Source organism: Sceloporus occidentalis, unplaced genomic scaffold (genome assembly GCF_023333645.1).
Source record: "Sceloporus occidentalis isolate IW3139 unplaced genomic scaffold, rSceOcc1.0.p SCAF_7, whole genome shotgun sequence".
In the NCBI taxonomy this organism is placed as follows: Eukaryota; Metazoa; Chordata; class Lepidosauria; order Squamata; family Phrynosomatidae; genus Sceloporus; species Sceloporus occidentalis.
Window position 1 is genome coordinate 95,162,053 of NW_028316987.1, and position 26,641 is coordinate 95,188,693.

General features: G+C 43.0%; 1 protein-coding gene across 1 annotated transcript; it reads left to right on the forward strand.

Annotated features, from left to right (window-relative positions):
- Positions 1 to 715: 715 nt before the first annotated feature.
- On the forward strand, positions 716 to 24,679 carry LOC149310143 (D-serine dehydratase-like). The gene is made up of 9 exons (XM_089533784.1): positions 716 to 899; positions 2,398 to 2,622; positions 3,770 to 3,921; positions 5,126 to 5,406; positions 6,829 to 7,006; positions 14,173 to 14,294; positions 17,826 to 18,015; positions 19,660 to 19,765; positions 20,265 to 24,679. The coding sequence occupies exons 3-9, from the start codon at positions 3,773 to 3,775 to the stop codon at positions 20,352 to 20,354; spliced, it is 1,116 nt and encodes a 371-aa protein (XP_089389910.1). The 5' UTR covers positions 716 to 899; positions 2,398 to 2,622; positions 3,770 to 3,772; the 3' UTR covers positions 20,355 to 24,679.
- Positions 24,680 to 26,641: the final 1,962 nt, after the last annotated feature.

The window sequence follows — 26,641 nt, forward strand, 5'->3', positions numbered from 1 at the left end:
AAATGTGGGCTAGACAATACAAGTGATTGACCAGCTGAACCCAAAGACTCCTCTTTGTCCTGGAGAGAAGTGACCAGTGGGATGCCAAAGAGTTCTATCATGGGCCCAGTGCTATTCAACGTCTTTAACAGCAACTTGGACAAAAGAATAGCGGGGCATGCTTATCACATTTGCAGATGATGCCAAATAAGTTTGAATTTTGATCCTCTCCTCTAGGGTATTAGCTGCTACTTCTAATTTGGCATCGTTTGCAAATTGGATAAGCATGCCCTCTGTAACTGTTCATCTAAGTCATTGATAAAGAAGTTGAATAGCACTGGGCCCAGGACAGCCCCACTGGACACCACACTGGTCACTTCTCTCCAGGCTGAAAAGGAGCCATGACTGACCATCCTTTGGGTTCGGCCGCTCAACCAGTTACAAATTCAAGTAACAGTTGCATTGTCTAGCCCACATTTTGCTAGCTATTTTGCAAGAATAACTCATCGTTATAGGTCCCAGAGTTACTTCTAGTTTTCAAGACTTGCAAACCTAGTAGCAGGGGGTAAAGAGCATCTAGGCTTTGGGCTGGAGAGGCTCTATGCCCCCTCCAACCCACTATAATTGGGGGTGATATTGGAACCCTTCATTTTCCCATGTTTCCCAGTCCAGATGCTGCAAAAAGATTAAGATTAGAAACAAATCTCTGCTCTTCCCCCTCCCACCTGCAGATGGCGCTGTTGGTGTTGCCTTTGAGGAAAGAAGAGAATCCGTGCGGGCGGAGCGCAGCAAACAAAACAAGGCACATCCCGCATAGCCTGGAATGCGCATGCGCATATTGTCTGAGCCCTTGGCAGTTTTGTGGTTCTCTACTCGAGACGAGGAAGGACAGTTACGCGGGCGGTGCAGTTCCTCCCAAGGTCAGGTTTTTGTTGCAGAATTAACGCAGTTTGATACCGCTTTAACTTGTCATGGCTCCATGCTATGGAATCCTGGGATTTGCAGTTTGGGGATATACTTACCTTTCTCTGTTAGAGAGCTCTGGTGCCCCAAGAAACTACAAAGCCCAGGGTTTCTTTTTAAAAAATGGAGCCATGGTGTTTAAAGTGGTGTCAAACTGGGTTAATTCTGCAGTGCAGATGCAGCCAAATTGTTGCTGGTTGGAAAGAAGAGACTTGAGGGGTTGGATTCACTGAATCGTATGGCTTTGCTCCCCTTCTTTTCACTCCTTGTCCTACCTTACAGGGTTGTTGTTCAAACTGGATGTAATAAAGCTGCCAAAATAAATGAAGCTGGACACTTTCTGGGCATGGAATAGATTAAATTATATAGAGACTCCTTAGTTTTGAATTATTATTAAAAGTACAAAATAAACAAATATAAAACATACAAGTAGCAAATTCACATAAATAACAAACAATAAAAAGGAAAACAAACAAACAAAAGACTTATATGCAACCAATTGACAACATTTGCAATAAGATTTTAAAGACTTTTATGCTTTTGGTTAATTAATAATTTCTACATGTGACTGACAAACCAAATGTCTCATTAAAGTTGTGTAATTCCAATTTTCTAATTATGTATATAATTTCATTTCTGTAACTGTGTTGATATTATTATCCAAAAGAAAAATCAGTTATTTTTGGTATCATATCTATTACTTTCCCTTTTCCCATTATTGTTTAAGCCTCACGTTAAACTACACATCCCAGGATTTCATAAATGGTACCATAAAATTTTGGGCTGCATCCACACTGCAGAATTAATCCATTTTGACACCGCTTTAAACTGTCACAGCTCCATCCTATGCAATCCTGGGATTTATAGTTTGGCGAGGCATCAGAGCTCTCTGGATAGAGAAGGCTAAATATCCCAAAATTTCATAGCACTGCGCCGTATTAGGCTGCATCCGCACTGCGGAAATGATCCGGTTTGACACCACTTTCGCCTGTCCTGGCTCAGTGCAGTGGAAATCTGAGATTTGTAGTTTTGTGCGACATTTAGCCTTCTCTGTCAGAGAGAGCTCTGGCGCCACAACAAGCTAGGAATCCCATGATTCCATAGCACTGAGCCGTGGCATTTAAAAGTGGTCTCAAACTGGATCATTTCTGCAGTGCAGATGCAGCCCATATATTGAATATGGAGAGAGAGAGAGAATGAGATCCGATGTGGAGTCCAGAGGAAGCTAAAAGAACAAAAATTAATTTAATGTAATGATTTAATTTAAGCAAGTCACACTCTCTCAGCCCCAGAGGAAGGCAGTGGTCTTTTGGCAGTGGCTTAAAATGTTCCTTCTCACTTTAAACTCTTCTGGGATCAGCTCCAAAAGGAGTCTGCAAAACCTTTCAGTGTGCAAGAATTTCTACTTTTCTAACTTCTAATTTGATTTCTAATTTGGGGATTTGCCTTTTTCAGGGACAAAGGTCAGGAATCCAAGAGGCGCCAGACAGACAGACAGCCGGAGCAAAACCTCTCCAACCGCTTTTCGCACCCTGAACCCGGCCACACGAACTTTGCATCGTCCTGCGACAGGCTCAGCGTTGTACCAGTCGCCGCTGATCCCTGCGTTTCAAAAACTGGACTTTCACCCCGTCCTGGGAATAGCTGCAACAGAGGAAGAGAGGCTCTTGCAACTACAAGGTAGGCGTCCTTTCCCAAATTAAGTACAAAAAGTCCAATAACCTCCAAAATCCACCAAATAGTGATGCCTTTGTGGGGCCAACCAAAATGCACAGAACACACGTTGCAAGCTTTCCAAGCTCAACCGGCTTCTTCGCCAGGCAAAGCTTGCAACATGTATATTTTGGTCCATTTTGGTTGGCCATATAAACCCACACCTGTTTGGGTGGATTTGGGGTGTTGCTGTACTTTGATACAGGGCCAGACAAGGCTACCCCCGGAGATGTTTCCCAATTTAACCAATACACATTGGAGTAACTAGACCTTGATCAAAACAACAAGGTGATAACCTAAACCTGAAACAAGACAGTAAAAGAAACAGAAAGGTCTAGGAAAAGAATATGCTAAACAAATGAATCATAAAAATAATTTTAATGTCTAAAAATGCATTCAAATAGTGCAATGAGAAAGAATTCCCTTATATCAAAATATACAGTGTATAAACAATGCAATGCACTGTGCAAATATGCATGAGAAACAAGGAATATAGGAACATCCAAATGTGTTTCGACATGCGTCTTCCTCAGTGGTGAAGCGAAGCTAAAAAAACGGGAATGTAGTAAAGTGAGTTAGTATATAATTCACATATGAACACACCATATTGTAAAATAATAATCCAACAGATATAGCTGTGATAACGGCAGAGTAATTATCCTATTACCAAAGAGTCATCCAGTATCTGTAAATAGGACGGCTTATAATAAAAAAAATTCCTGTAGGAAACATATATAAATGTAAATGTTTAAAACTTATTTAATTCTTTAAAAATATTACTTCCCCATACTTACTGCATCCTGGATGCTCAAAAACGTTAGATAGGCTATTATGGAGCTTGGCCTGAAACACTGCATGTGATGAGAGAGCGCTCAGTATTACAATGGGTGCATCTACTCTGCAGAAGTAATGCAGTTTAAAACCGCTTTAACTGTTGTGGCTCTGCTCTCTGACACCAGAACTCTTGGACAAAGCAGGGTAAATATCCCATAAACTACACATTTCAGAATTTTGTAGCCTGGAGCCGTGGTAATTAGTGTGATATCAAACTGCATTAATTCTGCAGTGCAGATGCAGCCTTAGCTACAGACTCTGTTTTCCTGTCTTTCCTCAGATCATGTGGACCGGACGGCGCATGGAGGAGCTGCCGAGTCCAGCTTTCACCGTAGATCTTGACGTGGCGAAGAGGAACGCACAGCGGATGAGGGAGCGCTGCTGGGAGCTTGGGGTGGCCCTCAGGCCTCACATGAAGACCCACAAGACCCTGTGAGTGCGGCGGGCACCTTGGATCATGACTAAGGAACCTCTGCAATACCTTTTCCCTCCAAGGCTGCATCCACACTGCAGAAACAAAGCAGTTTGACACCACTTTAACCACTGTTGCTCCATGCTGGGATTTGTAGTTGGTGAGAGCCAGTATGGTGTAGTGGTTTGAGTGTTGGGCTACGACTCCAGAGACAAGCGTTCGATTTCGCAGTCTTCCATGAAACCCATTGGGCAAGTCACACTCTCTCAGCCTCAGGGAAGGCCATGGCAAACCACCTCTGAACAAATCTTGTCAAGAAAACCCCAGGATAGGGTCACCATAAGTCTGAAATGACTTGAAGGCACACAACAACGACAAATGGGACCCAGAGTGGATTACAACGGCAATTAAAGCAAGCTCACAAACAGTACAGCAAGCTAGCAGAAAGCTCACAAAGTTTAAAAAGGATTAAATAATCCAATTGAGCATTAAAATAAAACCAATTAAAACACATTAAATGCATATTACACAACCCTCTACCGCACCCAGTTAAAGACTGAAGGCATGTTTTAGTAGGAAAGACTTTGCCTGCTGGTGTTAATAGAGCAGAAAGGGAGGGAAATAGCCTCTCCCACAGAGTTGGTCAGTTTAAACCAGGTTGTTATTTTTGTTGTTGTTGTATCCCAAAATTGGGATACAAAGCAGCTTACGAACTAAAAGAAATACAGTTAAAACATATAGAAATTGACATTTTCTTTGTTAAAACTGTTATATTAACCATGTTTGTTTAAACCATGATTTAGACCAGGTTTATTTAAACAGAGTTTGTTTAATCCATGGTTTAAACTGGGTTTGTTTAACCCATGGTTTAAACCAGGTTTGTTTAATCCATGCTTTAAACCAGGTTTGTTTAACCCATGGTTTAAACCAGGTTTCCTTAAAGCATGGTTTAAAACAGGTTCGTAATTCAGTGGGAGGAAAGAAGAGGTGAAATCTTGCCCTTCCCAGTAGGCTCTGGCAAAACCAAAGTGCTGCAACCCATCCTAATTGCTTTTTCTTCCTCATCAATAACTCTTTGCTATCTTGACCACATTCTGATGTTGCTCGGTCCTGGTTTTTATCTATGAAATATTACAAGGTATAGGTCTTTCCATCCTTTATAGGAAGGGAAAGATCCACCTGCCACCCTTAATGTTAATTCTCTTTTGCACACTCCTCCTCCAGGGAAGGCGCCCGCCTCATGACTGGAGGCACCCAGCGCAGGATGGTGGTCTCCACGTTGGCCGAGGCCCGGCTCTTCGCAGACGGAGGCTTCGACGACATCCTCTACGCTTACCCACTGCCCTTCGACAAGGTGGAAGAGTGTGCCATCTTGGCCGAAAGGCTAGACGCTTTCCACGTTCTGGTGGACAGCCCTGAAGCCCTGGCGCTCCTGAAGGAGAGACCGCTGGGCAAGGACAAGCGATGGAAAGTGTGGCTGAAAATAGACTGCGAAAATAACCGAGGTATTTTTCGCACTCAAGGCCTGTTGAGGTGTAAGATTACGCATGTTCTTAGTGGGGGCTGTTGGGCTGCCATCTTGGTGAGAGAGCAGTGTGTCTTTTATATTTAATTAATTAATTAATTAAAATACTAAAATATTTCTCAGAATGGGACGTTGGCAACATCTATCTAATCAGAGTAAGCCTGGCAACAACCCCGGGGTCTACTCCCAGGAGCAAGTATGCTTATCCCTCCACATTTGCAGCTTTGACTTTTGCAGATATGATTATTCACGGATTTTATTAACATGTTCTCTCCAGGAATATCTCGGTCCTCCAGCGCAATTCTGTGGTCACTTTTAGCCAAAAGTCGCACTGAAGGACCTAAAGATTCCTAGAGAGAGAACACTCCACTCGGCATTTGTAGCTCCTACAGCGCAACTCTATGGTCAATGTTTGACAGATGTTGACCACAGAGTTGCTCTGGAGGACCTAGATTTTCCTAGAGAGGTAAAAACATTGTGATTTTGTTGTCTGTGGTTTTTCCACATTCACGGTGGTCCGGTGCCCCTAACCCCAGCGAATGTGGAGGGACAAGCATATAAATAGGAAGAGAGGAGTGTGTGTGAGTTAGGGACCAGATAGGGACAGAGCTCTGAGTTCAAGGTTTATTAGACCCTGAGAGGTTTTGACAGCCAAGGAGGCTGAGGTATACTGCTGAGAGAGGTATCATCTGCAAATTGGATAAGTATGTTGGATAGGGGTTTTGAGTACCCAAGTTAAGGACTAGGAGTCCTTGGTAAACAGTGTCCAGGAAAATCCTGAGGGATTGTAGCCAGAGAAAAGGCTGGGGAAGCCTCCCATAAAGGATTTGAGTGGTGTGTGGCCTTAAAAGAGGTCAAGTGTGGAAACTGAAATTGGTGTGACTATGGAAGCTGAAATGATCCCAAAGACAAGCTAAAGGGACGGTCAACCTGTGTAACAAACAAGGTATGTAAACTCCGTATCCAGTGCGAACACCATCCATTAAAAGAAATACTGTATTCAGCCTGACTTGTAAATAAATCTATATCGTTATTTCCACAAGCAGCTATTTCAATATGGAAATGGAAATGGCACTTTTAAAAGTAGCATATCCTTGTTCTGTGCCTTTGAGTCATTTCTGCGTTAAAGTGAGCCAAGGCGAACCTATCGTGGGATTTCTTGGCTGAGTTTGTTAAGTCTTTGCCTTCCTTTGAGGCCGAGAGAGTGTGACTTGGCCAAGGTCTCTGTGGATCTTCATGGCCCAGCAGGGAGTCTCCCAGTGTCCAAAGTCCAGTGCTATAACCACTCCACCACGCTGGCTCTCAAGGCATGCCCTACAACCCATTTCAAAGATGAACTTCCAGAACATAATAAGACTGGTGCAACAAAACCACACTCCCTTTCTCTCTGCTTCCTTTCCAGCCGGCTTGAGACATGATGACCCAGCTGCCCTTGATCTGGCCAAGGCGATTGCGGAGGGGACCACGGAGCTTTCCGGAATATATGCCCATTGTGGCAACTCATACAGCTGCCAAGGGGTGCCCGAAATACAGTCAGTCGCTCGGGCCACCACTGTACTGACCCTGAAGTTCATGGACAAGTGAGCATTATTATTATTATTATTATTATTATTATTATTATTATTTATATCCTGCCTTCCTCCTGGTCCAGGGACTCAAGAGTATGTGGCTTTGGATGGCTGCTTTACCCACTGGATGAGCAATGATCCCGTTTGGTGGAAGAAGCAGAATTTAGACAATTTGTGGGCTAGACAGAGTTGTTATTTTTAAAAAATATTATTTTTATTAATAATGAATAAACTTAAATGTATAATTAAAAATTGCATAACGGAAAAGGACAAAACAACAGCAAGATTAACAACAAATACAATGATACAGATGCAAAAATAACCTTTTTTGATGGAATTACAAGTTTGATAAATCAGGGGAATGCTGTGGATGCAGTATATCTTGATTTCAGTCAAGTCTTTGATTAGGTTCCCCCTGATATTATTCCAAACAACCTGGTAAAATGTGGGCTAGACAATATAAGTTGCGTCTCCCTAATCCGGAATTCCGAAACGCTCCAGAATCCAGAACCTTTTTCGTGAAATAGTGATACCTTTGGTTTTTCTGAGGATTCAATGTACACAAACTTTGTTTCATGCACAAAATTATTTTTTAAAGTTTGTGTAAGTTGTATAGTGAATATGTATGTGATTTGTATGTGTTACAAATGTGGTGTGATTTCTTTTGAATGTTTTTTTTAAAAAACAGTATGAATAAAAATTATAAATAATAAAAATATAGTGTATAATATTTTATGCAAAATGCTTGGCACCAGAAGTCTTTGGATTTCAGAGTTTTTTTGAATTTTGGAATATTTGCATCATCTTGGAGATGGGATCCATGCCTAACCATGAAATTCATTGATGTTTCATATATACCTCATACACATTGCTTGAAGGTAGTTTGACACACAATATTGTGGATAACTGGGTGCATGAAAAAAAGTGTGTGTACACTGGACCACCAGAAAGCGAAGTCCCAGCCATTCAAGCGGACAGGTATGGAGTATTTCAGATTTTGGAGTTCCAGATAAGAAAAACCAGAAGGTTAATCAGGAACAGGCCTCTTATCTCAACCAGTGTCTGATTGCATTGTCCCCCAAAATATAGTATGTTTTGTGGGTGAGTTGCTTTTTCAAAGGGTGGTCTTTGTGTGCGTTTTGTCAGGATGGACATGAGGGGGCAGTAGTATGTCAGCATCAAAGCCCCCATTTTGGGTTCTTGGCAGCAATACATACAGATGGGGTGCCTGCATGTGTCTGATGGTGGTGGGGGAGGCTTTTCTGTTCATGGGGCAAATTTCTCTCAGATGTTTCTTGTATTCTCAAATTAGTTGCAGACAGGAAGTGGCATGAAGTTGGGGGGCACTGAGAAAGGATGGGTAAAGGAAAGGGGGGGAGCATGCAAGACTTTCCAGGGCTTTAATCATCCACATGCAAAGCAGACGGCGGGAAGAGACAAATGCACGAAACACGGGTCTTTTTCAAAGACTTTGGGATCTGAGCCCCTTTGATGTCTGCAACAGGCCAGATGAGAACTAGAACTTGGAACTGAAACGCAGGTGTTCTCTTGAAATGATAGAGCTGGAAGAGACCCCAAACGATATCCAATCCAACCTCCTTTGGCCATGCAGGAAGATACCATCAAAGCCCTCCTTGTGACAGCCATCCAGCCTCTGTTTGAAAATCTCCAAAGAAAGAAACTCCACCACACTTCAAGGAACATTGCTGAACATCTCTTACCATCAGTTCTTTCTAATGTATTAAACTGTATTAAAATATATGTATTTTCAAGTCATGGATTATTGAATCCGTGGCTGCAGAATCCATAGAAGCAGAAAGCTAACTGGATTTAAAATGGTGGCAACATGAATGCAAACACCACCATCATTTAATAATATGGGATGCAACCATGCACGTTTTTGTCATCTGCGGAGGGTTCCAGAACCGAACCCCCACAGAGCCAGAGGATGCGCTTTTGCTGCTGTTGCCATTATTATTTCTCTCCTACCTCTCCTTATGGATCGAGGCAGGAAACCAGAGGTTAAAACACAACAAAGGGATGGACACATAAAACCTGTTAAAATATGTAATACCAGTGGAAAGAGCATGCAGATTAAAAACAGCCGATTCATAAATTTAAAACTCATGGTTTAAAAATCCTCTGGATAGACCCTCTGCCTAAGACAGTGACCGCCAAGGCCTCCCATGGTGGCCAACTCCAACCCATTAATGACCCCTCTTGCAACGTTTCTGTCCCTGTTTCCATCCGCCTCCCCCCCCCAAAAAAAACCCTCCATTGCCCCACAGCAACAATAGTGCTTTCAACTTGTTCTTCCAATTTAAAAGAGGCCATAAAAAAGCTGGTTTCTGGCTGCCTTTTATGACCCCACTAAGAACTTCCTGGGCTGATCTCCTGGTGGGAGGACAAAGGTGTTAGATGGCCTGGCCTTCACAACCCTCCAGCCCATGGTCCCTTCCTCAGGTGAGCCCCTGTCCCTTTGAAGCCACCGCTTCAAAGCCAGCACACCCTTCCAGCTGCAAAAAAACAAAAGCCTTCATGCTTTGGGTACCATTCCCTCCCTGCTTGTGCAAAGTCACAATCCCCAGTTCACACCCAGAAGGGAAGAAAAGATGCAGGAAGGGATTAGTGTTGTTGGGCCACAAAACAGGGCTGGGATGGAAGGGAGGGGGCTTCAGCTACTTGGATGAAGGAAAAGAAGGCATGCTTATCACATTTGCAGATGACACCAAAGCAGGAGGAATAACTAATACCCCAAAAGGCAAGATTAAAATTCAAAATGACCTCAATAGATTAGAATGCTGGGCCAAAGCTAACAAAATTTCAACATGGAAATATGTAAGGTACTACGCTTAAGCAGAAAAAAATGAAATGGACAGATATAGGATGGGGGATCCCTGGCTTTACAAGACTACATGTGAAAGGGATCTAGGAGTCCTAGTAGACCACAAGTTGAACATGAATTAGCTGCGTTGGCCATTTAACAAATCCAAACAAAAATCCAGTAGTGATACCTTTATTGGCCAACCGAAATGCACAATATACTTGTTGCAAGCTCTCAAAGCACCATGGGCTTCTTCAGCAGACAAAATGTTAAAAGAGTATTATGCTGCAGCTAAAAAAGCCAATCCAATTCTAGGCTACATCAATAGAAGTATAGTGTCTAGATCAAGGGAGATATTAGTCCTATTCTGTTCTGCTTCAGTCAGGCCTCACTTGGAATAATACTGTATCCAGTTATGGGCACCACAATTCAAAAGGGGTGTTGACAGGTTGAAGCGTGTCCAAAGAAAGGTGACCAAAATGGTGAAGAGTCTAGAAACCACCAAGCCCTATGAGGAGCAACTTAGGGAGCTACTGGGGATGTTTAGCCTGTAGAAGAGAAGGTTAAGAAGTGATATGTTTATTTGAAAGGGTGTCACATTGAGGATGGAGCAAGCTTGTTTTCTGCTGCTCCAGAGAATAGGACACAAAGGAGTAATGGATGCACACTAAAAGAGATTCCACCTCAACATTAGGAGGAACGTCCTGGCGGTCAGAGCTGTTCAACAGAGGAACACACTCCTTCCTTGGAGTGTAGTGGAGTCTCCTTCTATGGAGGTCTTTAAACAGAGTCTGGATGGCCATTGGTCACATGGAGGGCTTTGACGGTATTTTCCTGCATCATGGCCAAAGGAGGTTGGATGGATAGCCTTTGAGGTCTCTTCCACCTGTATGATTCTGTGATTCAAAACCATGTCCAGAAGTTCCCAGAGATGCTCAGTCAGGAGAGGGCAACCCCACCCCAGAAGTTTGGCTGCTTATTTCTCTGCATGGAATCAAGACTAGATTTGTGTACCATGCAAATAATAATAAAATAGTTGGCGCTCCCTATCTGTGGATTCTTTACCCACAGATTCAAGCATCCACAGTTTGAGAATATTCCAAAAATATATAAATTCCAAAAAGCAAACCTTGATTTTGCCATTTTATATAAGAGAACACGCTTTTACTTGAACATCCACTGATTTTGGTGTCCTCGAGGAGTTCCCTGGAACCAAACTCCAGCGGATACCAATATATTTTGGAATTTATATTTTTAAAAAAATATTTTCAAGCTGTAGATACTTGAATCCATGGATAAAGAATCTGTGGAGGGCCAACTGTACTCTCAGACCTAGTGTCATCATACCAAAAATGATAATAGAAAGAAAAGAATTATCTTTCTTTTTAATAAAAAATAAAATTTTAAAAGTCATAACAATACTGTGACCATGGCACATATATTCACTGGATAAAATGAATTAGTTCCCAAAAGGTTTAATTAAAAGCCACATTTTGACTTGGTGCCAGAGCAATACCAATGTTGGTGTCAATTTGCTCTCGGAGGGAAGGTCTTCTATGATAGAGATGCCACAAAGGAGAAGGTATTGGGGAACATTTTTGCTTTGACATTGTAGGTTGAATTCTGAAACCATATGAGTAATTCAGTGACTTATCTAAAAGTTCAAACCAAGATCCCCAAGTTCCTTTTAGTTGGGATCAGACTAGATGCTCTCAAGGTGGAGTTTTCTATGATAGAGAAATGTTCGTTTCCAAAGGCCCAAAGTCAAGGAGCACAAGCAAACTAGAGTTGACCCATATGGATGGTGGGGGTGAAGACAGTAAGAGTACTGTGGCCAAACCACAGCAGGGCATCACAGAGTTATTTTTGGCTCAGCCGCCTGTGCTTTTCCCTCCTCCTTCATTTCTTTCTCTCTGTTCTCTCCCTGTTGCTGACCAGATCTCTTTCCAGGAAGGAATGCCTGCCAGATGTTCTGTTCAAATGTCCTCCCTCCTCCTTTCCAGAGCCAGAATACAGTCAGGATGGAGGATGGATGAAAGCTAAAGCACCAGACCAAAAGATACGTGCCTTTTTTCAAGGGCAAATGCCGCTGAAGCCGCTTTGCAAATGGAACTGATCCTGGAATAATAATAATAATAATAATAATAGTAGTAGTAGTAGTAGTAGTAGTAGTTATTTTTACCCCGCTTTTCCAATGTGATCAAAGCGGCATACAAAATATCAATAAAATACGTTACAATCCATAAAACCAATGACACAGAATTAAAAAGAACAATACTCAGCCAGCTGAGTGGGGGAATCCAAAAACAGTACAAGAGTCGTGCCAGGTGGAGGGCGAAAACCATATGATCAATAGTCATGGGGGAAAGCTTGGGAAAAGAAGAAGGTCTTAAGATTCTTCTTAAAAAGATCCAAAGAAGTGGTGGAGCAGAGCTCATAAAGGAGATTGTTCCATATTCTTGGGGCCAAGATGGAGAAGGCCTGTTGTGAGGTCCTCACATAACGTGCATTTGGGACCTCCAGCAAATGTTTCCCTGCCGACCTGCGTGTGCGGGGCGGATTATATGGGGAGCCTTGCTTTTGGGGATACTGAAAGTTATTATTATTATTATTATTATTATTATTATTATTATACTTTATTTATATTGTGCTGTAGATTTACACAGCGCTGTACATACAAACAATAATTTGCACAAAAAGTTGTGCAAAAGTGCCCCCAAAAAGGTGCAAAAGTAACTTTTCAAAGCCCAGTCACAAACATCTCTCAGCATTGGCACCCAGTATATTGGGAACCCTTGTCCTTCCTGGAAGCATTGCTTTTGTGGATTCTGGAAGTTGTCTATCTCTATATATTATCATCTGGATTTCATTGTCTACTTTAAGCTCTGTAACTCCATCCTATGGAATACTGGGATATGTAGTTTTACAAGGTCTTGAGCCTTCTTTACCAAAGAGGGCTGATGCCTCACCAAACTACAATGTCCATGATTCTGTGGGCTGGAGCCATGGCAGGTAAAGTGGTGTCAAATGGCATTATTTGTCCAGTGTAGATGCACCCTTGGGCTTCTTGCCCTGCTTTTATCCCTCAAAGAGGATAATCATTAAAAGAAAAGGAAAACTCACAACTAAGACCTTTAAAAATATTTTGGATAAGAAAATGAGATAAATCAGATTGCAATAACCGTTGGATCCTACAATTCCTCTCTTGCTGTGTTCTCCAAAGAAGCTTTCAAGAAAGGAAGGTGCTTTTGAGACAAGGCGGTTTGGCATTCCAGCAGCCTGAAAAGGTTATTTGTTATTTATAGCTGGGCCTGTCTCTCCATGAACCTGGATCCTGTTGATGTTCTCCAGGCCCTAAGACGAAGTCTCTGGCTTTTGCTGATGCTGGAAACTGATTCAGTTGCCTGTTGAAAAATCTCTCCTCCTTTGTAGCTTGATGTGATGCTGGAAGAGCGTTCTGCAGATACCTTGGGCTGCTAAAAAGGCAAATAAATGGGATAGACTCCATCAAGGAAACCATGGCCACCCTGAGTCTTCTAGGTGGTGGTTGCAAGTCTCTCATTCATAGGGTCGCTATAAGTGGAGGTTGACCTGAAGGCAGTTAACAAAGTCAACAGATAATAGCACCAAACAGTGGTGTAGCTATGGAGGGGGAGCTGGAGCAAAATGAGCACATTGCCCCTCCAGAAACCATCATCTTCAGCATCATTTTGGGTATTTATGTTGTTGTATGCCTTCAAGTCATTTTTGACTTATGGCAACCCTAAGGCCAACCTATTGGGGTTTTTTTGGGGGGGAGGGGGGCAAGGTTTGTTCAGAGAGGGTTTGCCTTTGCCTTCCTTTGAGGCTGAGAGAGGTAAAGTGGTGTCAAATGGCATTATTTGTCCAGTGTAGATGCACCCTTGGGCTTCTTGCCCTGCTTTTATCCCTCAAAGAGGATAATGCCCAAGGTCACCCAGTGGGTTTCATGGCTGATCTGGGAATCGAATCTTGGTCTCCAGAGTCATAGTTCAATACCTCAAAGCACCCTGGCTCTCCTGTCACAACTATTACCATGATGTTTAGTGATATACGGGAATTACAATTTATGAGTCACATTATATTGCAGTCCGCCTTGAACTCCATTGTAGGAAAAAGAGTGGATATAAATCCTTGAAATAAAATGAATCAATCCATCAATAAGAACAGAAAACATGAGTCCGTAGTGTGGTTATGGGAGGAAGTCAATGGAAGGGTGGCACCATGAGTTACTACTGCACCCGGTGATATTAACCCTAGAGATGTCACTGCTTCTTCTTTGCCAAATGTCCTTCTTTTCAAAACCAAACGTTTTGTTTTCTTCCATGGCTCCCAGACTGAAGGAGGCCGGTGTGGCGTGTGGCGTGAGCAGCATTGGCTCCACTCCTTCCTGCAGCCGTCCTGTGCCAGAGATGGCCAAACTCACCGAAGTTCACCCTGGGAACTATATCTTCTATGGTAAGCTCAGAAGAGTAAAGGAAGCCAAGACTTTAAGGGTTTTGGCTCCATCCTATGGGAACCTGGGATTTGTAGTTTTACAAGGTCTTTAGCCTTCTCTACTGAAGAGTGCTGGTGCCTCACAATACTGCAAATCCCAGGATTCCATAGGATGGAACCATGGCAATTAAAGTGGGATCAAACTGCATTATTTCTACAATGTAGATACACCCAAAGAACTTTTTAAACAGTTGTTGCAATGCGGGATGCAGTACTGTTTGCCTCATTGGCTATGTTTTAAATGCTTTTGCATTATTTTAAATAACTTCTGCATTTAACTGGATAGTTTATTTAATTGGTTTTTCAAAAAACTTTTCTTTAAATACAGTCATAAGGGATATTTAAAGCTGAAGTCCCATGTTGGGAAACGGGAAGATATAAACTGGACACAGTATGCCTCAGTTAACAAACCTTCTGATAAAGAAACTCCTTTGTGTAAAGTCTTTTTATATCAGTCCAGCCATTCCCCTTTCTTCTTCATCCTCTGTCTTTGCTGTACGTTTCTAAGCAGCATCGACATTGGGAAGACGGCAAAGGAGGCCTGGAGAAAAACAGATATTTAATATCAGGTGGAAGGAGTGTGTCTCTAACAAACAGTTCAGTGAAATTTAAGCTGGAAAAGAGTGGGATTTTATCCTAGCAGATCCTACTTTAGGTTGTGTGCCTGCCTACAACAGGCAAGACAAAATGGCAGCGGCTTCCAAAATACCTTATTGAACCTGCATGCACAGAAAAAGAAAAAGAAAAGGGGAGATGCTTCACCAGATATCATAGCATGTTTAAGTGTAGATCTGTAAGTGTGGTCACACTGGGTCCCATAGCACTACAACTTCCAAAATCTGCTCCCAACAACACCTAAAAGGCACCTGACTACAGAGGAAAACTTGGTATGGGAATGCAAGTATGAATTCTCTTTGCAAGGCTCAATTTCTGAACCATAGCCTCAACAGGGACAGCCTCTGCTGAGGAATACAGTTGGCCCTCTGTAGCCACGGATTCTTTATCCAGGGATTCAAGCATCACAGCTTGAAAATATTTTTAAAAAGTGATAAATTCCAAAAAAGCAAACTTTGATTTGTAATTTATATAAGGGACACCATTTTGTTATTCCACTGTGTTTCATGGGACTTGAGCATCCACAGAGGTTGGTATCCACAGGGGGTCCTAGAACCAAACCTCTCAGCAGATACCAAGGGTCCACTGTACACATGGGAAAGATTACAATTGGCAAGCAAAATCCGCCTGGGTTTTGCTAACATCTTCCACCAGGATGAGCAGTGCGTTCGCTCAGTTGCTCTCGTCTCAGCCTTCTTTCCTGCATAATTTATGTAGATCTGATGCTCCCTGGCCTGCCTAACGCTTTCCATGTGTTTCTCCCCCACAGAGATCATTCCAAAGCAGATTCAAAGAAAAGGAGGAACAGAAAGGATGTGTCTAGAGAAGCTTCCCTGATAGTGCAAGAAATCCATAGTCGTTTCAGGCAGCCATTTTCACCAAAATGCTGATAAAGCACCGTGTTGCATCTTTGAGGCAAACCAAAACTTGACTGGAGTGTAATAAATTCAGTTTGGGGGGTGAAAACTCCCACAATCCCCCAGCACAGGGGAGCGGCATAGTGTTCCCTCCACATTCACTGGAGTTGAGGGCACAGGACCTCAGGGGGGAAAAACACAAATTAAAAAATACGTTGTTGTTTTTTTAATTGAGAGAACACCTCTCTAGGAATCTCTAGGTCTTCCGGCACAATTCGCTGGAAGCTGAACATGGAGGTGTTCATTCTAGGAATCTGTGGGAATCTGGGAGAAATTGTCTATAATAATAATAATAATAATAATAATAAATTTTATTTATATACAGGACCGTTTTTCCAAAAGATCAAAGCGGTTTACACAGAATAAAAACCAGTTACAAACACATCAAAAAAATAGATAAAACCAGTAACACAATATACACTATACAAATCTAAAACAGTCATTCAATAGGGTGAGGCAGAGAGTTGATGGGATGAAAATACCCAACTTCATTTTCCAGAGGGGAAGGCTTGACAGAAGAGGAAGGTTTTAAGCCTCTTTTTAAATGTTTCCAAGGGGATGATAAGGTGGAGCTCCTCAGGAAGACTGTTCCAGATTTTTGGGGCCGCTACTGAGAAGGCCATCTGGGATGTAGTAACATATTTAGAAGGTGGGATTTCCAGCAAGTCCTTCCCGGACGTCCTGAGTGTGTGGGGCAGATTATATGGGGAGATGCGGTCCCTCAAGTAACTCGGGCCCAAGCCATGTAGGGCTTTATAGGTAATAACCAACACCTTGCATTGCGCTCGGAAGCGAATAGGCAGCCAGTGCAGATCTTTCAGAATAGGTGTTATATGGTCAAACCTGGAAACACCAGTGACCAATCTGGCTGCCATATTCTGTACTAGCTGAAGCTTCCAGGCTTGGTACAAGGGTTGCCCCATGTAGAGCGCATTACAGAAATCTAAGCGAGAGGTTAGAGTCGAGCTGGAGGACCTAGAGATTTCTAGAAAGAATATATTGATCAACACTGAATAATCAGATCCACACCAGTTAAAGCTGCAAATGTGGAGGGCTGACCATAGTCCAAAAATGGAACTTCCCCCAAGCCCCGAACTGATGGTTTACATCCAAAAAAGTGAGTTTTCCAAACTCTGGAGTGGCCCATACAGAGGTGTGCAACGTGTAGCTCTAAATGTTGATGGACTCCAGTTCCCATCTCAGCATTGGCTAGATCTGATTGGGAATTCCACTCCAAAAGCATCCAGATGGTTGTCCCCACAAACCCACACTCCTGCTCTGCAGAGGGGTTCAGAGACATCGTCCCATTGGCCGAGCTGACTGGGGGATTTGGGCTGTTATGGTCTGGAAAAAAAGGAACTTTTCCATGCTCTGTGGTCCCTACTGCTCAAGAGATGACATGCTAGTGACCTTTGCCCTTGACTAAAGACATAAGGTGTATTCTCAGTTCTTAGAATCATAGAATTGTAGAGTTGGAAGAGACCGCAAGGGCCATCCAGACCAACCCCATTCTGCCATGCAGGAACTCTCAACCAAAGCATCCTTGACAGATGGCCATCCAGCTTCTGTTTAAAGGAAGGAGACTCCACCACTCTCCATTGAGGGAGTGTGTTCCTCTGTCGGACAGTCCTTACTGTCAGGAAGTTCCTCCTAATGTTGAGGTGGAATCTCAGTTCCTGGAGCTTGTATCCATTGTTCCAGGTCCTGTTCTCTGGAGCAGCAGAAATCAAGCTCGCTCACTCCTCAATGTGACATCCCTTAACCATCTTTTCTCCAGGATAAACATCCCCAGCTCCTTAAGCCTTTGCCCATAAGGTATGGTTTCCAAACCCCTCACCATTTTGGTCACCCATGTCATATTTCTTCCGGCCGCCCAGTGGCAGCTGAGGTCTCAGCTGTCGTCGATGTATCTGGCATGAGAACCACCAAACACCAAAGCCATTATCTCTCTCACTTCCAGATGTCCAGCAGATGATGATTGGGTCTTGCCAACTAGAGGACATTGCCGTCCGAGTCTTGACCAGAGTGATTGGCCACTACCCGCATCGCAACCAGATGCTGGTGGACTGTGGCTGGACCGGCTTGAGTCTCCACAGCCTGGGCCAGTTGCCAACAGGCTATGCACTTGTGGAAGGCCATCCTGACCTCAGGTGAGTAAAGCACCTCGTGATCTCACTGGGACAATGTTACAGGTTTGGGGAGTGCTTCAGATCGTGGCTGTGATCCAGCATGACTCAGTCTCACATAGTAGTTGGGCATTACACTGATGAGCCATTTACCACGATCCCCAGATCTTCTGTAGATCCCTTGAAGCCCCTGTCCCCACAGCCATATGTGCCTGGAGGAGGCTGGGGAGAATGAGAGATGTGTCTGGCGATGTCCCTGTGGCCAGTTGTGAAACGATTATATCATTACCTGCACTCCTATGGAGTTTTGCCATCTGGGGTAATCATTTTGCATCTGGCTATGGGGGATTGAGAAGGGGGATTATTTTTAATGTAATTGTTTTGTTTGTTTATTGCTATGTAATTTGCTTTGTTAATTTTATTGCTGCTGTGAATTGATATGTACTTTTTGCTATTTACTGATATTGTGAATTGCTTTGTTATTTTATTATTATTGTTTATCTGCTTTGTACTTTATTGTTGTAACCCGCCCTGATTCCTGGTGATTGGGCGGGCTCTAAATAAATCCTTATTATATTATATTATTTTGCATCTGGCTACAGGGACACAGCCAGATATTTCCCTGATCCCCCACCACTGTCCTTTAGGCAAAGGTTATAGAATCTTAGAGCTGGACAGTCTAGATATTTGATGGACTGAGATGTAATCATTTTGGATCTGGCTACGGGGACACAGCTAGATATTTCTCTGATCCCCCACCACTGTCCTACAGGCAAAGGTATAAAATCTTAGGGATTTATTACACTGGGGCTAATTTCGGCATTAAAGAGAGATTAAAGCACGTTTAAAGCATCCTGCAAATATAGCGAAAATGGAAAGTAATTGTGTGAATGATTATCACACGCGATTGCGCAAATAAAGTGATATCAGAAATGCGTTGTCGCTGAAAACTCAAAAGTAAAAAGATGCATGTTAATGCTTCTTTGTGACTACTTTAATGGCAGGTTTTGTGTGACATTGTGTGGAATCGTTTTGCCTAATTACGTGATTTTTCCAGGATATTCATGGGCTAAACTGATTTCCTTCACGTGATAAACTCTTTAGATTTGGAAGATCTTGAGTTTTCAGTGGCTGAGGTAATCATTTTACATCTGGCTACAAGGACACAGCCAGACATTTCTCTGATTTCCCCTACAGGCAAAGGCTATAGAATCTTAGCGCTGGAAGGGTCCAGCCCCCTGCCATGCAGGAATACGTAGGATGGTCCATGGGACCAGTTTTGGGAAGGGACTTCTGGAGTCTGGGGACAACCACATAGAAGACCGTCTCTTTTGTGTTTCCCCCAGATGTACTCGTGAGAGTGATGGGATGGGGAGAAGGTTTCAGAGTATGGGAGAATATGGTCCTTCAGATAACCTGGACCTGAGCCACAGACCTTGCTCCAGACCTCTTGTCTTGCTCCTTGCCTTCTCTGAACCCACCCCAACTTGGGTCTGGCCTTCTTAAAAAAGAGGCGCCCAGAATGAATGCAGAAACTGCCAATGTGCAGCTGGCATGAACAGTGTTGTTGCAGAATTCTGTGCAAGACTGGCAAGGCAATAACTTCTGGAAGAGCCCCCAGCCAGATTTCCTAACTGATAGTTCCCCTTCTGGTCTCCTCCTTTGCAGGTTAGTGAGCATGACCCAGGAGCATGGGCGGATCGAATCCACCACCGGGAAACTGGATTTTGCCAAATTTCCCCGGGGCAGCCTCCTTCGCCTTATTCCTTATCATGTAAGTATAGCTCCTATTATTCGTGAGTATGTGTGCACACTTCCATGCTTCTAAGATTACTTGAAAGGAGGGGGTTTCCCACAGAGGTTGGAGATGTTGTGGTGGGTTTTTTTTTGGGGGGGGGGGTTACAACAGCCAAAATCCCCTAGCCATGAGGGCTTTCTGGAAAGGGGAGGGTCTTCCATAGTCTTTGGGGATGTTGCTTTTTTGACTACAGTTCTCAGCATGCCTTAGCCACCAAGGCTTCCTGGAGAAGGGAATGTCTCCAAAAGAGTTGGGAATGTTCTCCTTTTGGGGGGGGGGGGGGGAACTATAGCTCCCAGAACCTTCCAGCCAGCAGATTCTGGGAGTTATAGTCCCAAAAAGGCAACATTCCCAAGCTTGGGTCTCTGAGCGTGCACAGACTGCTGCATCCTCAGTGTCTCTAACTGTCCTCCATCAGTTGATCGTTTCCTTCATCTGACTCGCTTTCCTTCCCACTCTCTTGTGTCTCTGACAGGCCTGCGCAACGGCTGCAATGCACCCCATTTACTACGTCCACAGCCAGGGTTACGTGGTTGAGACTTGGAAGCCCGTTCGGGGCTGGTAGGAGGAGGGCAAGGAAAATCCACAAGAGGACAGCGTGGCCAGGCTTTCTGAAGAACGAGGGACAATCGCATCTCAACGCTCTCAAAGTCTGAGCAGCAATTTCAACACCAGCTCCCTGAAGAAATGAATTCTTTCGTAAAGTTGTGTTGACCCTCACACTTCTCTCGTGTCTCTTCTGAATGGCTACACAAAATGGGTGTCCAGCAGCATGTGTATTCAGTTGTCTGGAAATGAATTCTAATCCTAGTTGGTTACAGGCCTCCTTGAATGTGTTGTTATCCTTGATTCTCATCCTTTCCTCGGAGGTTAGCACCGCATTTCTGAAAAGAGATAAACTTGCTTTAGGACAAGGATGAGAATCACTGGCTTCCCTAGATGTGGTCGGATTGCAGCTCCCAGCACTCCTCACCACTGACCTGACTAGGAATTGGAATTTTACTCTAAAGCAGGTGTGGAAACCATGTGAGCCTTCAGTCGTGTTTGGACTGCAGCTTCTAGAAACCCTAGCCAGCATAATCAGTGGAGAGGGATGCTGGGAGCTGTAGTCTCTGGAAGACCTTATGTTTCCCAAGTGAAATACATTGTTGCCTTGGAGTGTGGTGGTTTTTAAACAGTGGCTGGATGGCCATCTGTCCCAGGGAGAGCTTCGATTGGGTCTTCCTGCATGGCAGAAGAGGGTCAGACTGGGTGGCCCTTGGGCTCTCTTCTATGAACACAATGTAAACAATAAACATTATTTTTTAACACTAAAAGCATATCAACCACATTCAGAAGTTAAAGGCAGACAGATGAAAAGAAGTCAAAATGATTTAAACCTAAGCACATGTATGGATTTGAGTAAGGCTAGTCTGGTCCCATAGGTTATCGTGAAGTCCAGTTTTTCACTTGGCACCAGAAGGGTGTCAAAGTTGGTGCTGATTCAGCTTCTAAGGGGTGCCACAGGTAGGCAAGGATGCTATTCTGTGGTTAGGTTCATACAGGTTGAGTGTCCCTTATCCAAAATGCTTGGGACCAGAAATGTTTGGGATTTCGGATCGAACAGACATAAGAATCATCTTATACATATTTAGTCTCCCTTATCTGAAATGCTTGGCACCAGAGGTATTTTGGATTCCCCCCCCCCCCAATTTTGGAATATTTGCATATACCAAATGAGATGCTTTGGAGATGGCACTCAAGTCTAAACACAACATTGATTTTTCTTTCATATACACTTTATACACATAGTCTGGGTGTAATTTTATATACAATGCTTTTAATAATTTTGTCCATGAAACAAAGTCTATGTACACTGAACCATCAGAAAACAGAGGCGTCATTATCTCAGCCACTCATGGGGACCATTTTGGATTTTGGAGTATTTTGGTATTCTGGATAAGGGAGATAAAATCTGTACTTTAATTACGGTTGTTAACTTTTTGAGGAGGTGATTTTTTAGCTATGCCTGTTTTAACCTTTGTAAGCCACTTTGAGCATTGGGCTATGACTCTGGAGATCAGGGTTCGATTCCCCACTCAAGCATGGAAAACCACTGTATGACCCTGGGCAAGTCACATTCTCTCAGCCCCATCAAACTCTGTGATAGGTTTGTTGCCTGTGTGTATATTGTGTGCCTTCAGGTCATTTCCAACTTATGGCGACCCTAAGAAGAACCTGTGAGGGGGTCGCAACCCCGGGGCTTGCCAGCGTGAATGCTACATTGTCAGAGGGTTTTCTTGGCAAGTTTCTTCAGAGGGGGTTTGCCATTGCCATCCTCTGAGGCTGAGAGAGTGTGACTTGGTTCCCCCAGTGAGTTTTAATGGCTGAGCGAGGATTCAAACCCTGATCTCCAAAGTTCAATGCTCAAACCACTACACCATATGGGCCTTAGGTCACCATAAGTCAGAAACAACTTGAAGGCACACAAGAACTATAATTTAACTCCAGCCTCACCAAGAGCATTATCATTATCTTGGATGCCTTCCTCAACCAAGCAAAAAGAGTGGAAATGCTTTCTTCCTGGTTATGCTTTATTAGCTTTGTCAAATGCTTCACAGCAATGCAGTGAAAACGATAAATTTACACAATTACTCAGGAATCGATCGGTCGAAAAATTTGAGAGAGATTGGTCGAAAATAACAGCCTACTATATGAACTCAACCTAAGGATAATGAAACATTTTATTATTACTGCAGTGATAATAATATATGGAGTAAATTATGCTAAGTTAATGGATATAAAGGTTTCAAGGGGAATATAAATTGGGAATTTAATGAAAAGGAGGTTGTCTTGCTTTTTTAAGGAAGCTTAAGCACAAAGTCCAAAATTAGGTTGTATATACAGTAACCGGCAGTGAGACACGATTGCCGAACATACAGAGATGTAGATAGAAAATCAATTATAGATACATTAATGCAGAATTATGTATATAAAATACACATCACAGATAATGTCCATAATGATGTATAAAAAAATAGCCAGTATATTTAGGTATAAGAACCGACAGAGAGAAGAGGAAGTACATTGACTGTAATGTATAGGTTTATTTGACTGTTTGGTAATGTTTTGTGTTTCTGTTTTATGTTGTTATTATTATTATTATTATTATTATTTTAAAAAAAGAAGAAATTGCCCAGACCGTAAGGGAGAAAATATATCCAGGGGCAGCTACACTGCATATAGCAAAGCACATCCACAAAACCGTGATACCTGTATTGGCTGGCTGTTTGGTGGATGTTGTATGTTGTACTTTGCCGTCTGAAAAGATGTGTGTGGGAGGAACAGTCTCTACTTGCAATGCTGTTTTTGGGTATGAATGACTGACCTCCATCTGCTTTTTGTGACACCTTTCCCTGCTTTGTTATTTTAAAATATTTATTATTTTGACATGAAATATTACAGACTAACTTTGGCAAAACTCCTCTGAACAAATCTTGCCAAGAAAACCCTTTGATAGTTTGCCTCGTTTACCAAACGTTGGTCCTCCAAATTTTGGGACTTGAACTGGCTGGGGGCTTCTGGGAGTTGAAGTCCAAAGCACCTGGAGAACCAGAGTTTTGGGTACCATTGCCGTAGGGTCTCCATAAGTCAGAAATGATTTGAAGACACACAACAACAACAACAACAACAAGAAGAAGGATGCTAATGGAGAGGATTAAACACCTTTCCTTGTTAAGGAGACCTGTGCAAAGCTGGAAAGTTTGCACATTTTTGGCTAGATCTGGCCTAAGAAGATTATTTCCTTTTCGCCCAAGGTGGCTTATGGTTCAAGGTGGTTGTTTTTAACCAAATCCATTGCCCCATCCTAGGTCTCCCAGCTGTCTGCACCCAGCCTGGGCCCTTAGGAGGATGGTTTGGGGCATTAACAAATGGTTGGCCTTTGCCACCCTGCAAAGCCCAGGAACAATGGACAGGAGGTGGGAGACTTCAAAGGGCTCACGGAGGGAAAGATCAGAGCTGCATAATCAGAACTCGGCACCCTGCCGGGAAGCAGGGGGCAATAGAATTTTATGATCCACTCCCTGGAGTCCTTTCAAGTCTTCAAGGGATTTTTGGATTATGGCTGTTTTGGGGGCCCTGACTCAGCTCCTAATCTCTCCCCCCCCCCCCTCTGTTAAGGAGGGTGGAAAGGAGCAAGATTCGTTCTCAAGTCCACAAAGCCAAAGGGATGTGAAGACGACCGTGGCCTGGCTGGGCTTTTTCACAGAATCTCAGAGCTCAAAGGGACCACAAGGGTCATCCGATCCAAGCCCCCATCGTGCAGGAAGACACGAGTAAAGCACTCCTGAAAGATGACCATAGGTTTAGATCAGCGCTTCTCAACCTGTGGGTAGTGACCCCTTTGAGGGTCGAAGGACGCTTTCCAGGGGTTGCCTAAGACCATCGGAAAACACAGATTTCCGATGGTCTTAGAAACAGAGACGAAAATAATTTTATGGTTGGGGTCACCACAACATGAGGAACTGTATCAAAGGTTTGTGGCATTAGGAAGGTTGAGGACTACTGGTTTAGATTCTCATGGATTTCTGAATATACGCACAAACATACCACAGTGGACCCTCCACATTCGTGAAAGTGGAAAAACCGCAAATATAAAAATAGGAATTTTTTTAACCTGAGAGAACACCTTTCTAATAATCTCTAGGTCCTGGAGGGCAATTCTGTGGTGAAGATCTACCAGAAGATGGCCGTGGAATTGCACTGACCACAGAGTCATGCTGGAGGACCTAAAGATTCCTAGAGAGGATGTATTAGTCAAATCTGTGAATAATCAAATCTACAAAATACTCCAAAAATGTGGCAGGCCAAATGTATAAAGAGGGAATGTTTTTATTTTCCATGTAATCTCAGAGCTTCAGGAGCCATTCCAAAATTTCAGGTATAATTCTCTTCTTTCCAATGTTGCGCATAGATGGTTCTTGCCGCCACAATCATGTAAAACAAGACCCTGCCATGTTCCTTTTCTAAATTTTCATTACACATTCCCAGCAGAAGTATTTCAGGTTTGTTTTCTATTTCTGTTTGTACTGTAAGGTATGGGCAATTTCTGAGGGTCCTGGATTCCAAACAGACCCCAATCCTTTGCAGCCCACATCTCCACACACAACCCATAGTCCCCCCAAAATAGCCTGAAACTTCTCTAGGAAGTGAGATTTATCCTCTAAATGCAATTCCCTTGGGTCTTTTTCTTTCTCCCTTTCCTTTTTCCATGCTCTTTTTGGAAAGGAACAGGCCTTTTTAAGAAAGCAGAAACTGACTTTTTTTTTTTTTTTAGGAAAAGGAAGCAACCCTTTTATGCTGGGGATGCTAGGATTCGAACCTGCAACCTGCGTTCAGAGCCTCTGCTTATCCAAACTGTTTAATATCAGTATCAATAATAAATATTGTCAGGGATGTCCCTTATTTTCAGCTTTGGACTTTTGGAAGCTGCGTGCGGATGCATCTGCACTGTAGAATTCATGCAGTTTGACACTGCTTTAAGTGCCAGGGCTCAGTGCTACAGTATTCTGGGATTTGTAGTTTTGTGAGATAGTTAGTCTTTTCACCTTAGGGTCACTGTAAGTCGGAAATGATATGAAGACACACAGCAACAACAAACATAATAAAATGCAGTATAGAGCCAGTGGGGTGTTGTGTTTGGACGTCGGACATTTTAAAATAATTCTGTGAATGAAACCTAGTTTGAGGACGGTACTTTACATCTCAGTTACTATCTCAGCCGTCCGTTTGTACAATTTTGGATTTTGGAATTCTGGATAAGGGAGACGCAACCTGTATTTTGTGTGTATTGTTGTTGTTGTTGTTGTTGCTACTGTTAGCATTTATTGATAGAGGGCTGCAGGATTTGCACAGCACTTTGCATTGTAAAAATCAAAATGAAATAAGAATAAAAACCTGCCAAACTGCGCACAGTCCTCTAAAACATAAATATTTCAAAATTAAAACATCTCTAATAAGTATATGAGGAGCAGAGTGGTGTAGTGGTTTGAGTGCCGGACTATGACTCTGGAGACCAGGGTTCGAATCCTGGTTCCGCCGTGAAACCCACTTGGTGACCTTAGGCACGTCACACTCTCTCAGCCTCAAGGGAAGGCCGTGGCAAACCTCCTCTGATCAAATCTTGCCGAATAAAATCCCCATAATAGGGTCAACCTGAAGGCACACAACAACAGCAACAACAGCAATATTAACAAACCCTTGCCAAGTCACACCTTGGTGTGAGTCTCTTCTCTTCCTCCCCATTTTTGCTGCCAATGCCATTTCCATTCCCCCCAAGCAGCCTTTCTTTTCTCTAAATTCACAGTCAACTTGTAAACATAAATAAATAAAATAAAAAGATTTATAGCCCTTTCCTGGGGCCCTTTGTCTCCAAACTGTGAGAAAAAAGACCCATCAAGACTTTCAAAGAAAGAAAGAAAGCTTTCCTGAATTTAAGAGATCAAGGGATGGAAAAAGAAAGACCTGTTAGGTCAGTTTCTCTGCCCTTTGGGTGGGAACCAGCTTATATCTTTGGGCTTCTCCATCTCCCACCTGAGAAAAAGAAAAATACAAGCCATAGTCAGTGGAAAGAGGGGGAAAGAAATGTAGTTCCTCTGGTTTTAATCACAGAAAGAGGTTTTGAGAGCTTCTAGTCAAAGCAAGACTCTTGGAAATCAGTCGCAACCGGACATCTGCAAACAAGAAAGGATGGAGCAAGCTGATTTGCCAGAGCATGGAGGAAAAATTTTGCCTATAGTATGTATGTGTGTGTGTGTGTGTGTATAATTGCATTATTTTTTGGACTACAGGTCCCAGAACCTTGCCATCGCC

Coding starts and splice junctions, on each gene's coding strand:
- LOC149310143 (XM_089533784.1), top strand. CDS start 3,773: ATGTGGACCGGACGGCGCATGGAGGAGCTGCCGAGTCCAGCTTTCACC. Junction 7,007..14,172: donor ACCCTGAAGTTCATGGACAA/GTGAGCATTATT, acceptor CATGGCTCCCAG/ACTGAAGGAGGCCGGTGTGG. Junction 14,295..17,825: donor TGGGAACTATATCTTCTATG/GTAAGCTCAGAA, acceptor TCTCACTTCCAG/ATGTCCAGCAGATGATGATT.